Source organism: Canis lupus, chromosome 14 (assembly GCF_011100685.1).
Source record: "Canis lupus familiaris isolate Mischka breed German Shepherd chromosome 14, alternate assembly UU_Cfam_GSD_1.0, whole genome shotgun sequence".
In the NCBI taxonomy this organism is placed as follows: domain Eukaryota; kingdom Metazoa; phylum Chordata; class Mammalia; order Carnivora; family Canidae; genus Canis; species Canis lupus.
This window is the reverse complement of record NC_049235.1, coordinates 13,704,044-13,720,446: the sequence shown is the minus strand read 5'-3', so window position 1 is coordinate 13,720,446 and position 16,403 is coordinate 13,704,044. Positions and strand designations below refer to the sequence as shown.

General features: G+C 37.5%; 1 protein-coding gene across 1 annotated transcript in view; it reads left to right on the top strand.

Moving 5' to 3' along the window:
- The first annotated feature begins 245 nt into the window (after nt 1–245).
- Nucleotides 246–16,403, top strand: part of ABCB1 (ATP binding cassette subfamily B member 1) — a 97,409-nt gene continuing 81,251 nt past the window's right edge. The window contains exons 1-3 of the mRNA NM_001003215.2: nt 246–310; nt 5,281–5,332; nt 15,845–16,016. Of these exons, the coding sequence (NP_001003215.2) occupies nt 246–310; nt 5,281–5,332; nt 15,845–16,016 (289 nt within the window). The remainder of the gene's footprint in view (nt 311–5,280; nt 5,333–15,844; nt 16,017–16,403) is intronic.

Sequence of the window (16,403 nt, the reverse complement as noted above, 5' to 3'; positions counted from 1 at the left end):
CGCCGCGCGCGTTGAGCTTTGCTGTCCGGAGCGCGGGGAGCCGCGCGGCAGGTGCCCGATCAGGTGCCCGAGCAGGTGCCCGGGGCAAGCATCAGCGCCCGAGAGGAGCCGGGGCCAGAGCCGCAGAGGCGGCGGGCGAAGTCCGGGATGCCCAGCCGCCCTCCGGCTGGCCGTGTGGACTGTCACTTCCGCCCCCCGCGGGTCACCCATCTCATCGATGGCCTCTGTTTTATCCTCAGGTGACGATGGATCCTGAAGGAGGCCGTAAGGGGAGTGCAGAGAAGAACTTCTGGAAAATGGGCAAAAAAAGGTAGCCAGTTTCTTTCACTTTCATACCTTACATGGCTTGCGAAATTGGGGAGATGGATTTCTAGTCTCCAGCTCTGAAATAAATGAAGACATGACATTTTTAACCTCGAATGCAAGCGGTTCTTCTGCAGAGGTTCACTGGCTGAGTTGAGGACAGCGTTTACATCTTCCCACGGCCTGGCCTTCGTGCTGCTTCCTCAGCCTTCCTGCCCCCTGCGCGCCCCGTGCTCACATCCTTTTCTGTGGTTTATGAGCTTTCTGCTTTATAAGCGATGTTGATCGCCCACGTACTCGAACATGTGCTGCTTGTGCTCTGCTCCGTGGTCTGGTCTCTAGCTTCTGGCCACATAAACATTGCGTGTCTGTGGCATTGGCAGATGGGACAGAAGGCCAAAACCACATTTAAGTGTTAATGTTGGTTTTTTTTTTAAAGGCCAATAAAAACTGACCCTTGTAGAAGAAATTCTCAAGGAGAAGACGGCAGTACCAAAGAAGCTACTAGCATTGTGTGAAATTATTGGTAATGGAACCACACAGGGAATTTTTAAGTACATTTTAATCATGGTACAGTGTCTATACGGGGAATTTTAAACTTTGCTCAATAGGTTCATTGTTAGTTGCACATTGTAATAAAAATTATAAGATAAGTTAGTAAATATATTAATATTAGAAACCATGTTTTTCACTATAAAAGAAAAATGCAGATATGGACATCACGTGGGTTTTTAAAAATAATGTTAAATTTTAACTGACTTCAATAGGACCTCATGATTTTTAAAATAGTTTACTTTCTCTCTACCGAAGGGGACAGTAGGAATGAGTACACTTATTGCCAGATCTTGGTTTATGAATACCATTCCTCACTAAATGGAATCTGTACTCCATGGAGAAATGGCTAATTACAACTATGGATATTGGGGATGGGGCGGGGGAGATACAAAATGAGCCTGGACCATCCTGTTGTTCAAAGAGAATTGTCAAAAAGAACACAGGAGCTGACTTCACTATGCTTGATTGTGGAATACTGTATACAGTATAGTCCCTGAATCTTTAATAAAATTCTGAAACGAAGAAGAAAACTGAAGAGGTGGGAGAGGTAGTGAGAATAAAGGAATATTCTTCACAGAAAAATGCCAGTTATCATATTGGAATCTGCATTGTTATAATTGATTCAGGCAAGGATTATTATGGATCTCAAACCACTCAGGCAAAAGTTCTAAGAATTATCCCAAATTTTTACTAATTGGAAAAAAGAAAGTGGGAATTTTCAGTGGAGAGATTTTTGCAGTTAACAATCATAACCAAGTGATGAGACCTGGCACCACTCATGGTGGAGTCTTGTGTTTGTGATATGACACCACCTGGGAAGTATGTTTGCAAAAACATTTAGTCGGAATCCCATCAAGCTTCTAGACTAATGCTGTCCAATAGAGATATAATGTGAACCACATTTGTAATTGTTAATTTTCTAGTAGCAACCTTAAAAAAAAAAGTGAGAAGAAACCAGTGATTAATTAATTTTGAAAGTATATCGTAAAGAACCCAGTATATCTAAAATATTATTTCTATATGTGATCAGAATTGTTAATGACACAGTTTACGTTCTCATTTTTATGCTAAGTCCTCAAATCTGCTCTGTATTTTATACTTCCTGCACATCTCAGCTTGAACTTATTTTGAAACTGACATTGATCCAAGATGCGGAATTTTCTACAAGATATCTTGTTACTACAAAAAGTCAGTGTGGGTGGAGGGGGCAGAAAAACTTCTGGATTTAGAAGAGACTTAAGAGACAAAACCATCTGATATAATGTGTGAACCTTGATTACATCTGAGTTCAAAATCAAAAAAGGAAAAATCTGTAGAAAATGTTCTTGGGAAATTTGAATGTAGATTGGATATTAGTTGATATAAAAATTGCTTTTAATTTTCTGAAATGTGAAAATGGTAGGAAAATACTTGAACTGCCATGATGTTTGCAACTGACTTTCAAATGCCTCAGCAAAATATTAACAATGATAATGTATACTTACTTCTATAGATAAAGAGCATATGGTAAAAATGTTAACAGTTATTGAATCTAGGTGAATTTTGTGTGGGTAGGCATTATAAGTATTTCAATTTTTCTATTTGAAAGTTTTCATAATGAAAATTTTCATATACACAAAAAGAAAAAAAGACTTCATGGAGTGGAAGGAAGATATTGCTCTTTATTTTTACACTTTTTTTGGATACCTTAAGGAGCTACATCCTTAATACATGAACACTTAGCGATATTGGAGTAAAAAGTACTGAGGGTATGTGGAAATAAATAGTGAAGAAGTATGTTGCAGTCCACACATACCTTCATTTTATTATTGGTTTTTATGCATACAGCTTTTTTTTTTTAAACAAAAATTGTTTTTTTGGCAAGTAATTTTTTTTTGGCAAGTAATTCTTATTAAACTGTGCTCATCATCACTGATTTTAATCTGTTCTTAGTACAACTATAGATTTCTTTCCTAGTCTTATTGAGAAATAATTGACAACACTATATAAGTTTAAGGTACTCAGCATAATGGTGTGACCTACATATATTGTGAAATTATTATCATATTATGTTTAGCTAACATCTATCATCTTATACACATGCAATAAAAAAAAGCAAATTTTTTTTCTGCTTGTGATGAGAACTCAGGATGTACTCTAAACACATTTCATATGTATCATACAGCACTGTTAACTGTATGCATCATGTATGTTACACCCCTGGCACTGACTCCCTTATCTTTGTACCTTTGGATCAAGTTCCTCCAGTCTCCACCTCCCTCTCAGCCTGTGATAAGCACAAACCTCATCTCCTTTTCTGAGTTTTTTTTTTTTTTTTTTTTTTTTACAACTAAAAGTTCAAAACTGGAATTATAAAGAAACATGTGGCTTTGCTAATATCTATAATGCTTGGATGATAGTATCATGTGGGATATATGTATTTCTAGAGGTCTGATAAGCGACTTTTGTAAATCCTGTGTTTCAAGCCGATAGGGATAAATTAATGATCTAGTAGGGATGAAAGATCAGTATAGAAATGCATTTCTGTATAATGCAATATCTCAGAAGTCTGAGGTTGCACTGAATAAATAGCTTAGTGTTCAGGGGATAGACTTTTCCATTTAAACTTGGCTTTGTTCCAGCTGTGTGACCTTGGACAAGTTCGTGAACTCTCTTCACCTGCAGTTTTCTCAGCTCTGACAGAAGGACAAAAACGTGCCTGCCTTGCAGAGATTGAGATAAGATTAAATAAGGTTGTGTATGGGAAGTGTTTACGTAGGCGCATTTGGAATGTTATAAGTCTTCCAGAGTAGGAGCAGTTTTAGAGAATGAAAAAATAAATAAAAGGCTTCGAGCTAAAATTCAATTATATGTGATTGTGTTTTCCCTCTAATCCTGGTTCCAGAAATACTGAAACCAGGCTTTACTGGGAATAGGGTGGGGCTATCTCTGAAGTTATGTTTGTGTATTTTGTGTGTTTTCATGTCCATCTAACATTATTTTAAAGCCAAAAATTGGATAAGCTGTGGATTTTTTTTTAGAAGTCTCTTCAATTCTTTGACCTTGCGCAGCGTAAAAAACAAAGATAAATTTACTTTTGAACTTGAAAATCTGTATAAAAATGATGTGATTCTTACTTGGAATAGTCTTACATATGTACATATGAAAATAAAGATGCCGAGTCTGCTTTTGGTCTGTTTGCTTTCATGCTGTAGATGGCAGTTACACAGAGTGGAAAACAGCTTATAGTTAGAGTCATTTGAATCTGGGCTCAAAATAATAATTAGCTGCCTTCTTCCTGAGGACAGCTTTATGACGGTTTACAGACCATCTTTTTTGATCATAGCTTTTCTAGATTGAATTTATTGCTGTAATGGTACATTTAGGGCTCCAGACATCCTTTCAGAATTAGATTGGATTATAGAGAATGATTTAATTACTTTTCTTCTGAGGTTAGTTTATGCTCAGCATCTGATTGCTGTTACTCTCCATTTGTAGAGAGAATGATTAAGAATAATACATAGGTAATACATAGAATATCAACTGCTAGAATTGCTTAGATGATAATTAAGAGAATTGACTCTGGAGAACATGAATGATTTTCTAATTACAGGTCTTCCTTAGCTTACGATGGGGTTATTTCCCCATAACTCCATCGTGAATTAAAAATATCATAAGTTGAAAATGCCTTTAATACACGTAGCCTACTGAACATCATAGTTTAACATAGACTACCTTAAACATGCTCAGAACATTTACATTAGCCTGTAGTTGGGCAAAATCATCTATCGCAAAGCCTATTTTATAATAAAGTATTGAATATCTCATGTAATTTATTGAATACCCTACTGAAAAATAGAATGGTTGTATGGGTACAGAATGGTTTTAAGTGTATGGGTTGTTTACTCTTGTGATTGCATGGCTGACTGGGAGCTATAGATTACTGCTGCTGCCCAGCATCACTAGAGAGTACTGTACTGCATGTTGCTAGCCCAGGGAAGACCTCCAAATTCCATACTGGAAGCACGGTTGCTGTTGAATGAATAACACTTTATTACCATCCTGAAGACAGACCATTATAAATCGGGGACCGACTGTAGAATAAAAACAGGAAGCTCTTTTTTTAAGCATTATTGTTAATAATTACAAAAGTTGTATGTCTGTGTATTCATCATAGAAAATTAAGAAATACCAAAGGCACAAAAAAGAAAATATTTTGATAGAAATCTCAGTACTTAGTGATAACCATATATACAGATTTCTAAGATAAAAACATTTTTAAACTTATAAATGGAGTCACACTGTTAACGTATATTTTTGCAGAGTAATATAGAAATGTTTCTTTGTCCTATTTGTTATTAAATATAGGATCTATGTTAATTTTGTCATTTATAAATTTACATTTTTTAAAAAGTTTTGTGTAATCCTGTTGCTGTCTTTCAGTAAAAAAAATGAGAAGAAAGAAAAGAAACCAACTGTCAGCACGTTTGCAATGGTGAGTCTGAATTTATTCAGTGTTCAGAATGCTTTGGAAATTTGACTTCTTCTTATCTAGAAAAGAGATATTTCATCTGGTATAATATTTCCACAGAAAGTATATTACTGAAGAGGTAAAACAAATAGGTTTAATTTAGCTTGTTTTCAGCAGAATGCTGATCATAATTTGCCATGTATATTGAGCCTCAACAGCCACTCTTCTTGGCCTAGATTTCCATAGTCTGCTAATTATTTATGTGGCCAGTGGTCTGTTATCTATTCACTTCTTCCAGTGATGGTCTCAGCCATCTGGATAGAGGAAACCAGATAGAGTAATGTTCTTACAGGACACAAAGTTCCTTGTCATCAGTGGCTCTCAAATTCTGGCAGATTTGAGGTCAAAGTCTCAGGCACCCAAAAAGCAGAAGTTAGCAATGCATTATTTATTACTATGGAACTTAGTACATGTAATTATTCCTCTGTTTTGAGTAACTGATAATCTCAAATTTGAAAAACATTTTATAATTCTTTCTCTCATTTGCTGGTTGCTTGGTAGTTGCTTAGAAGTTTTTCTTCAATCAGACTTGGAATAAGAGGGATTTTATAGGTGTGACTGGTTTCTAGTGTCTCTCTACCTGGGTCCTCCTTTTTTTCTTTCCTAAGAATCTAGAACACTCTTGTACCAATTAAGTCTGGCAGTGAGTGCATACTTTATAATTCAGTCATAACACATCAGATAGTTTTTAAATGTCGGTTGTGGGGGAGGGATAGGCTATCTTCTAAAATTGATATTAGCAAATTGAATATAAAAATAGTAACAGGCAGGAAAAAAAAATAGTCCCCTAACTGGGGACTCTGTGGTTATCTTCCATGATCATCTTGTTGCACTAAAGTTGCTCTGGTTATGGTTTCTTTCACTTTTTGTCCTGTCTCTCCTCTCTTTGGAATGATTTGGGGATGAGACTAAATACATTCTGAGAATAGGTCATTCTCAGAAAGACTACCCAGATGGGTGCACCTGAGTGGCTCAGTCATTTGAGTATCTGACTCTTGATTTCGGCTCAGGTCATAGTCTCAGGGTACGTCATGTGATTGAGCTCCACGTCAGACTCCCTACTCAGTGTGGAGTCCGGGATTCTCTCTCTCCCTCTCCCTCTGCCCTTCCCCCCGTTCATGTGTGCTCGCTATTTCTCTCTATCTCTCTAAAATAAATATTTAATAAAAAAGACTACTCAGGTGATCAAGGGACAGTTTTTGTTTTTCTTATTTATTAAAAGAAGCTTTTATGTTAAAGTAGTGTTTATTTACAAGATTTAATTTCAGTTTTGTCATTTTGAGACCAAAATATTTCTGTCTTTTGCAGTTTGGTTTTTATTACTTGTAGCTTAAATTTTTTTTTAAAGTCTTATTTAGAAAATTTAATATATGGGATTGCCTGGGTGGCTCAGCGGTTGAGCATCTGCCTTCAGTTCAGGGTGCGATCCTGGAGTTCTGGGATCAAGTCCTGGATCAGGTTCCTGGCATGGAGCCTGCTTTTCCCCACTGCTTATGTCTCTGTGCCTCTCTCTCTGTGTCTCTCATGAATAAATAAATAAAATCTTAAAAAAAAAGAAAAATGACATTTAATAGACAGAAGTAATATCAGTACAATTTAAGCCACAAAAGAATAAAAATCTGGAGTTTAAATGTGAGGGAGTAATAATACATACATAAAGCATGTGTTGTTCTGAGTACTCTATACCAAAGTCATTTAATTGTTACAACTCCCTTTGAGGTAGATACTTTTATTATTCTAATTTTATGGATAAAGAAACTGAGGCCAGACATATTAGCTTGCCCACTTGATAGGCAACAGGGCCAGGATTCAAACCTGTAAAGGTTTGAATCTAAATCACAGTGCTCAGGATGGCATAGAAGGAATATATTCTAAGCCTTTTGATGAAGAGCTGTACTATTTATGTGGCTTTTCCTCATGTCTTTTTCCTGAGGAGTTGACATAGAAAGCTGAACTGAACTCATATGTGAAGACTATAGACATGAGGACATATTCAGGACAGTTAACACTATAGTACGATGTTGTCAGGTAAGACAAAAACTCGTGTGTTAGGGCTCACCACGAACACCAGGTTTGATGAGTCACTAGGAGGACTCCCAGGACTCAGCATATTGTCATACTCTTGATATTCATGGCTAAGCTTTATTACAGCAAAAGGAAAATCAACAAAGCAAAATCAACAAGGGAAAAAGGAAAAAGGCAGGCAGAGGTCCAGGAGAAACCAGACATAACCTCCCAGAGTCTTTGCCCAGTGGAACACACTTAACTCTTCCCAGCAATAAATTGTGACAATTCTGAAATGCTATCAGATAAGCTCATTAGAAACTCAGTACCCGAAATTTGTACTGAGGGCTGATTATGTAGGCATGGCATACACCAGAATTCCAGACTCCTAGAAGGAAGGCAGTATTCAGCAAAAGCACATTATACAAAGTATAATTTGTACTTTTATCAATTAAGTGTTGTTAACCCACCCCAAGTCCAAGTTCTAGGTGCCCACCAAGGGCCAATCTTGAACATAGATCTTGTGAAATAGCAAGTCTCAGGCTTACAACGTTAACTTATTTCTACTATGAGACTTCTTAGCAGTCTTGAAAAAGTGATGAAAAACATAAGTGATATTCAGGATTTCTACGAGCATTTTAAAAAATATCAGATCTTATTTTAACAGAACAAGAAACATAAAAGTAAAATAAACTCTATGGGAAATAAGTATAGGAAAAATACAAGTGAGGCTGCAGTTCCTACACAAAGTACTCCTGAAGGATTACCCACTCTTACTAGGAACGTGCTGCAGATTCAACTCTGAGCATTTTACTTCACCTATCTTGTTGAAAAATTAATTTTTTCATCAGACTCCCTGCAAGGAGCCTGCTTCTCCCTCTATGTCTCTGCCTCTCTCTCTGTGTCTCTTATGAATAAATAAATAAAATCTTTAAAAATAAAATTTAAAGGAAAATTAATTTCTTTCAAAATAGGTAATAGCTATTATCTATCTAGTACTTCTTCTGTGCCGGGTACTTGTTAAACACAGTGATCCAATGACATAGGAGCTTGTGTTGTTCTTACACTAAATGATGAAACAGGAGAAGTTAAGCAATGCATTCAAAGTCACAGATTTACATAGCTAGTAAGGGGGCAGGCCCAGGATTTGCCACAGACTACTTCCTCCAGAAGAAGATTTTATTCATTTATTTGAGGCAGAGACAGAAAGGGGGAGAGAGAGAGAGAAAGAGAAGGAGCAGGGGGAGGGGCAGAGGGAGAAGGAGAAGCAGACCCCCTGCTGAGCCGGGAGCCCTATACAGGGCTGGATCCCAGGACCCTGGGACCATGACCTGAGCTGAAGGCAGACCTTTCACCGACTGAGCCACCCGGGCACCCCTCCAGAGCTAAAGCTTCTAACAACCTGAATCATTTATGGTAGTTTATGATCGATCAGTTAAGCTTTTATCTGTCTGGAATCAAAGTTCTTTTTTGATGCTATTATCTTCTGGCCACCTGGTCATTCTAGGATCATTAAAGATTTTACCACCAGGTTCAGTGTCTCCCTTTCCACACCAGAATTCTTACTATCTTGGGTAGCTTTTATGATGTTTTGGATAATGGCTCCCTGACCTTCACAGGTGCAGTAATCTGTTTCTTCTATGCCCCAGCCATCTGCTTGTATACTCACATCCTGAATTTTATTGTTATTTGAAACTGTTATTAAAATTGTTATTTGAAAGTGACCAGTTGAAGCAGCAGCTTCAAGTAGTCAGCCATCTCCTTTCTTTTCAATCTGCTCACTATTCTCTCTGGATATTTGGCCCACTGACCCATCCCTTGCCCACCAGCCACTTCTCTTGCCCAAACTATAAACACCCTTTCACCTGTCATCTGTTACATAAAGGCCAAGCAAAATCACTGTCTGCTTCCTTGGTGCCTGAACTTCTTCACCTGATTGTTGCTGTAATACCCCCCACCCCTACCCCACGGCCAAACAGGGTGTATTTCCAGCTGAAATCCTACTCTTCTTCTCACTGTGTCAAACCTCTACTCCTTTCATATTTCCCATTTCTCTCCTTCTCTCTTTGGTGGATGAGCTCTCCTTTTATTTCACAAACAGAATGGAAGCCACCTGACAAAAGTTCATCCTGCCCATTCTACAAGCCTATCTCTACCTGGATCAGATCCCTCCTCCTTCCCTCTGAATGTAACAGAGGAAGACTCTGGTTCTTAAAATTAATCATTCATTAGACACTTGGATGTCTCAGTCGGTTAGCATTCCATCTTCTGATTTCAGCTCAGGTCATGATCTCAGGGTCATAAGATCAAGTCCCATGTTAGCCTTCTGCACTGAGTGTGGAGCCTGCTTAAAATTCTCTCTCTCCCTCTTCCTCTGCCCCTACCCAGCCCACACATGTGCTCTCTCACACTCTCTCTTAAAAAAAAAATGTAATTCACTCATTTACCTTGACTCTCACATCCTCTGCCTTCTCAAGGACCTTATGTTACTACTATTATTATCCTTTCTCTTTTGTATCTATGGTCTCTCCCTCTCTACTGGGTCTTTCCCATTGACATCTACATGTGAAGTGTCTTCAGTTTCAGTAACACCATCCTTCAAACCACCCCTCTCTCTTGCTGGCTTCACACACAGGAGCTGCCTTTACTTGTCTCAATTTTACTTTCTATTCCACTTCTTAACATATTATAACTTGGCTTGTTTCCACCACTCATCAAATTCAGCAGACATATCTTGATTCCATCTTGACTTTTAAGTAGTGCTTGACACGGTCTATCATACTCTTTCTTCCCTTTGCTTCCATGATGCTATAGTATGCTGATGTGGGTCTTATCTTTTAAAAAAAATTTTCTTTAAAGATTTTATTTTCATTAGAGCATGAGCAGGGGGAGGGGCAGACGGAGAGAGAGAAACAGACTCCCCATTGAGTGGGGAGTCCAACATGGGGCTCAGTCCCAGGATCTCCAGATGATGACCTGAGCAAAAGTCAGATACTTTTTTTTTTAAGATTTTATTTATTTATTCTTGAGAGACACACAGAGAGAGGCAGAGACACAGACAGAGGGAGAAGCAGGCTCCTTGCAGAAAGCCTGATGTGGGACTCGATCCCTGAACTGGGATCACACCCTGAGCCAAAAGCAGATGCTCAACCACCAAGCCACCCAAGCATCCCAAAAGTCAGATACTTAACTGACTGAGGCACCCAGGTGCCCCTCTCTTGTCTCTTTTGTTCTTTTTTTTTTTGTATATTTTTTTATTGGAGTTTGATTTGCCAACATATAGTATAACACCCAGTGCTCATCCCGTCAAGTGCCCCCCAATCTCTTCCATTCTTTTGTCATCTTTGTGAAGTTAGAGTTCCTTAACCCCTTATCCCAGTACTCAGTGATGGTGTTGGCATTTTTATACTTTCACACAGAAATTTCCAAATTGTCTTCATGCAAAATTTCTTTCTCATTTGAGTACTCTGTGTCCAGATCATCATGTGACTGAGTCCTTCCTGTCATTGAGGTCTCAGCTCAGATGTTGTCTTCTCAGAGAGACAGTCCCTAACCAGCCAGTCTAAGCCAGCTGACCCTGCTGGTCATTGTGGTCTAAGCTCTATGAGGGAAGCAGTTTTTGTATGTTTGTTTCACTAGATACTCCTAGTGCCTAGAATAGGTACTTAGATATTGAGTGAATGTTGAATACATTGATTCCCACTTTTACTATTTGCATCCTCTATGAGGATAGGTAGCTTGTCTTTTTCACTGTTGTTTCTAGTACCTAGAACCAAACCTGACCTTTATTAGTTTCTTAACAAATATATTTTGAGGGATCCCTGGGTGACGCAGCGGTTTAGCGCCTGCCTTTGGCCCAGGGCGTGATCCTGGAGACCTGGGTTCGAATCCCACGTTGGACTCCCGGTGCATGGAGCCTGCTTCTCCCTCTGCCTGTGTTCTGCCTCTCTCTCTCTCTCTCTCTCTGTGTGACTATCATAAATAAATAAAAATTAAAATATATATATATATTTTGAATGTTGAATGAATGAAAAAAATTAATGTGTTCACTGACTTTCTTCTCCAACCCAGGGACCATGGTACAGTCAGGTTAACTAACAAGCCTACTGAATATTACCTAAATCACCCTCCTTTGTGTGTTGGCCTTCCTTCTCTGTGGCTCTGTTTCACCCCTTCTCTTTTCCTTATCAATATCTAGCCAAACATTTTCCATTTTATTGTATTTAAAGGGTTCCATTTATAATTAGTTTAAGCCTCTGTCTTATATTTCACCTGATGTGTCACAAGTTTTGTTTGTCTCCTTCACTGTGAGCTACTGAGAAGTCTTAGGAATTTTTACATTTCCTAAACCTGTAACAGCACCTGCTTATGTTCCATATTACTATATTGTATACTTAATTAAAGTTTAAGTCCCATTTTCATCCTCACAACTGCTTTGTGAGACTTGCTGCACACGTGAATATTTTCCTCATTTTATAAATGTAGAAACTGAGGCATTATTAAGAGATTATTTTCCCCCACACTCCCCTTTCTAGTAAGTGATAGAGCTAGGGCATTTCACTGAGCTTTTGTGTTACTTAGCCTTATGTTACCAATTTTCCTCAAGTTTTCTTACCACTTTGTCTCCAGAAATCAATCTTGCTTACTGTCACAACTAAGCATGAGGTTTTGAACTCTGTCAGCTTTGTCCCTGTTCTTGGAAACTTGTTTGTATTCGTGCCTACTCCTAGCTCATTCCTTCTAGTTTAAGGTGAAGCAGGCATGTTGATGGCTCAGTGGAAAAGCAGAACAGTAAATTTATGCTCATATACTCGTTGTCTATATCTAACAATCATTAGCATTTTGCCTCACATTTCATCTGAAATTGTAGATTTTGTGATGTTCCATACCTAACTGCCTGACATCTCAAAAGTTTTCCTGTACTTTTTCTTATAAAACGTAATATAATGATCATATTTAACAAATACTAATTCCTTAAAATTATGTAATGTTCAGTTTATATTCAAATATTTGCAATTATCTCAAAAAAGAAATGTATTTTACAATTGATTTGTTCAAAACAGGGTCTAGTCAGTGACAACATTTAAATAGTATATCTTGTGGTCTAGAAGCTTTCTCTTTCAAAATGACATTGACATGCTCAAAATACTATACTATTTGTCCTGTAGAATGCCTCATCTTCTAGACTCTTTTCATTGTTTCCTTATGGCATCATTTCACTTGTTCTTCCATGGCTTACATTTTTAATATACTAAAAGTTACTTATAAATACATTCACATTAAATATTTTGTGGTAAGAAGATTGCATAGAGGATGCGTGTACTTCACATCTCATCACATCTGGAAACATCAAATGTCAAGAGTATTTTACTTTTTTACATGCTAAATTTGATCACTCAGTTAAGGTGATGGCAGATTGGACATTTCCTTTGTAGAAGGATCTCTACCTACCCTCACTAGGAATTATCTTGGGGTACCATGGGATATCTTGTTTCACCCATTAGGTATATCATCCACCAATGATCCCTTTCCTCAGGTTCTTGAAGTATTTGTTTCCTTTATTCTGTAGGATGTTGCCCATTTCAATTTCCTTCCTGTATTTTCACCAATAATCTCTGTGAGTGATGTACCTATAGACATGTGTAAGACTTCATTAAGTAGTCTACCCTTGATGTTGCATCCTTGTCTGGTGTCATTTTCTTGTTTTTTGTTTTGCCCCAAGATCATCAAAAGGACAGTCAACGTGCTGTCTCACTTGCTTCATTTTCACATTATTCTTAATCCCAGTCACTCTTTTTCTCTTCATAGATGATCTTATCCAGCTCCCGTGACTTCTGCTCTTTATGCTAGTATCACAAAACTGTATTATAACTCTGAATTCGCTCCACATGCTTCTTGGATAGCACTTCTAGGATAAGCAGTCAAATGGCACAAAATGAGGTTTCTCTGTGTCCCTTCCCTTCAAACTCTTGCCTCTTGTGGTTTGCCTTAGCTCAGCAAATGGTACTTCTTTGTCAATCAGCTTTATATTACTGCTTCTATACCTCATACCCCAGTCTTCTCTGAGCATACTGCTCTGCCTGCTGGCTTTTTTTTTTTTTTTTTGGTTGAAATGCCTTTCCTTCTTGCTTCTAAACACATGCCAAATATTCAAAGCTGGAAGAAAGCAAAACCTTCTCTATGAAGCTTTTCCACAAAGAAGGAAATGACCATTTGCTCAGTTTTATGTCTACTTTGTACACCATGCTGTCTTAACATGCAGAATATAGATTGCATATATTTTTTTGCTTTGCCTTCCTCCTTCTCTTCAAGGACTTTGAGGACAGGATGTAAACGTTTGGTATTTATCTGGCTTTTATTAGTTATTGGGTAGGTATTGAATAAACACTTACATTCATGGCCTGCTGGGTTTTGTTATGGCCAGTGATTAGTTTAGGAGGTAAAATATCCTGTGGGAGTAGTGATGAGAGAAATCCTTGTATATCAACTATTTTCTCTTCTTATAGTGAGGAATTTGATATTTTGTCCACTTTAAAGGAGTCTCTAAGAGAGAATAAATGGCTTCTGCCAGTCTCTTCCACCTTATTTGTGTTTTTTTAAGGGGGTGGATGAATGCTTAGTTAAGACAAAGTAAATAATGGCAAAATTTAGTCTGTGTTTCAATGAAATATGAAAAAAAAAAATGCCAAAAGAACATAGTTTCCCAGTTTTAATTTGTAAAGAGGAGGATGCTATAGATTATATGTCATTAACTCAAACTTAAGCTTACTTGATTTCATTTTTAAGAGCTAGAAATATTTATTTTTTAAAGAATATTTATTAGAGAGAGAGAGGCCTTTTGCTCTGCCCCTGTTGGGGTAGAGAGAGAATCTTTAGGCTGACTCCCTGCTGAGGGGCAGAGCCAGATGCAGGGTTCAGTCTTAAAACCCATGACATCATGACTTGAGCTAGATGGTTAACCAATTGAGCAGCCCGGGCGCCCCTAGAAAAAAATTTAAATGCAAATACCTCAGTATATATTAGATGTTCTTCTTAAACCAAACTTGAATTTTTGCTAATTTTAAAAACCTGTTTATTTATTTGAGAGAGAGAGCATGTACACATGTGTGTGGGAGAAGAGGAAGAGGGTAAGAATCTTCAAGCAGACTCCTCCCTGAGCACAGAGCCTGATTTGCTGCTTAATCTCACCACCCTGAGATCATGACCTGAGCCAAAACAAGAGTTGGATGCTTAACCAACTAAGTCACCTAGGTGCCCTGAATTTTTGCTAATTTTACAACTCAGCTCTACTAATTCTTTTCTACTTCATGGATTGCCAGTCACTACTGCCAAGAACTATTCTGCTCTTTTTTCTCCACTTGTCAATTTAATACTTATTCCTACTCATTACTATTTTAAGTTCCTTTTTAGCTAACTTTAGGATTAGCTTCTGTCTCTTTGTCTCTAAAACCTTTCTATTGATGTGTCTTTTATGTTGCTTGATTTTGGTCTTTGTTTTGGTTTGTGTTCCCTGCTTAGGCCTATGATTTTTTACCCACTTTCCTCCCTAGATTACAAACCTGCTGATTATACCTCATGCATCCACAGTACAGCCACCTGCATTGGGGTTTATCCACAAACCTCAACAGGGGGCTTCATCTTGTCTCTGTTTTTGTTTCTATTTTCTTTCATTTGGTTTTCTTTTGATCCTTAACTAAGTTCCTTGAATTATACAGAAGTATTGATTGCTTTTCAAGTGGACTGTCACAGAGCCCTGAGCTCATTCCCCTTACTGTGTCTTCTTCTCATCATTTTCTGGATCCAGAGAAGTCTTTCTTTACTTTTGACTTGCCTATATTTAAAGAGATTATGCAGATCTACACAGGTCAGTCACTGTGGTCATAGTCTGTCTTTTCAGGAAATCCTTTTTTAGGAAACATGCAAATAACTGGTTCTTCCTTTCATCTTCCTTCTTACTATTGAGGCCTAATTGCATTCAAACCATTTTACATCAATGCTAATTTCATTAGGCCACAGATATTTTACTCAAGCAACTTTCATAAAGCAACAAAGCATTTCCTCGATTATGTTCTCAGAAGGGCCTTTGGCAATCATGATTTTTCTGGGTTAAAAAAATCTTGAGATGAAAAGTGGTTTCTATTCTTGGAAATCAGAGCAACACATACATATTTCTATTGTTGTATCATTAAAGACTTTTACAATTTCCCAGAATGTCCCATTCCTCTCATCAAAACTCATATATAATAAAGAAGACAAACTGAATCCAATATGAAGAAGTAGATCAGAACTCAATAGAAGAGTCAAATATTTCTAATTAGGCTATTATAATAGTTTAGGTTGGACCAGGATGGTAATAGTATTAGTCTGAGAAATTCTAGGATTTTGAATATATTTGGAAAGTAGAGCAAACTATCCATGAAACTGTGCTAATTTCCTATTCTTTACATTTTCTTTCTTTTTTTTTTTTTTTAGTTTCGCTATTCAAATTGGCTTGATAGGTTGTATATGTTGGTGGGGACAATGGCTGCCATCATCCATGGAGCTGCACTCCCTCTCATGATGCTGGTTTTTGGAAACATGACAGATAGCTTTGCAAATGCAGGAATTTCAAGAAACAAAACTTTTCCAGTTATAATTAATGAAAGTAAGTATTATTTGTGGCACTGATCTTAGAGGTTTGAAGAAAAATCTGTTACTTAGAAGGATGTTTAGCCCTCATTAAATACATTAGTGTGTTTATTTCTGGGGGAAAAGGGAGGAGTCTGAGCTACAGTTAATATTGGTAATAAGTTTGAGAAGATAATAATCATAAGTATTAGAATCCACACTGGAGGTCTTGGCAAAGATATGCAGAAAAAGGCAGAGTTCTGTGAATTCAGAAAGATCCCAGGAAGTTTCAGGAAGAGGTAAAGGAACCACCTTATCTAGACCTTGAATAATAAGTAGAAATCAGTTATGAGATTTTCTGACGTAATGGATATGAATGTAAGAGAAAAGACCAGGATGATTCTAAAATGTTTACCCTAAGAAA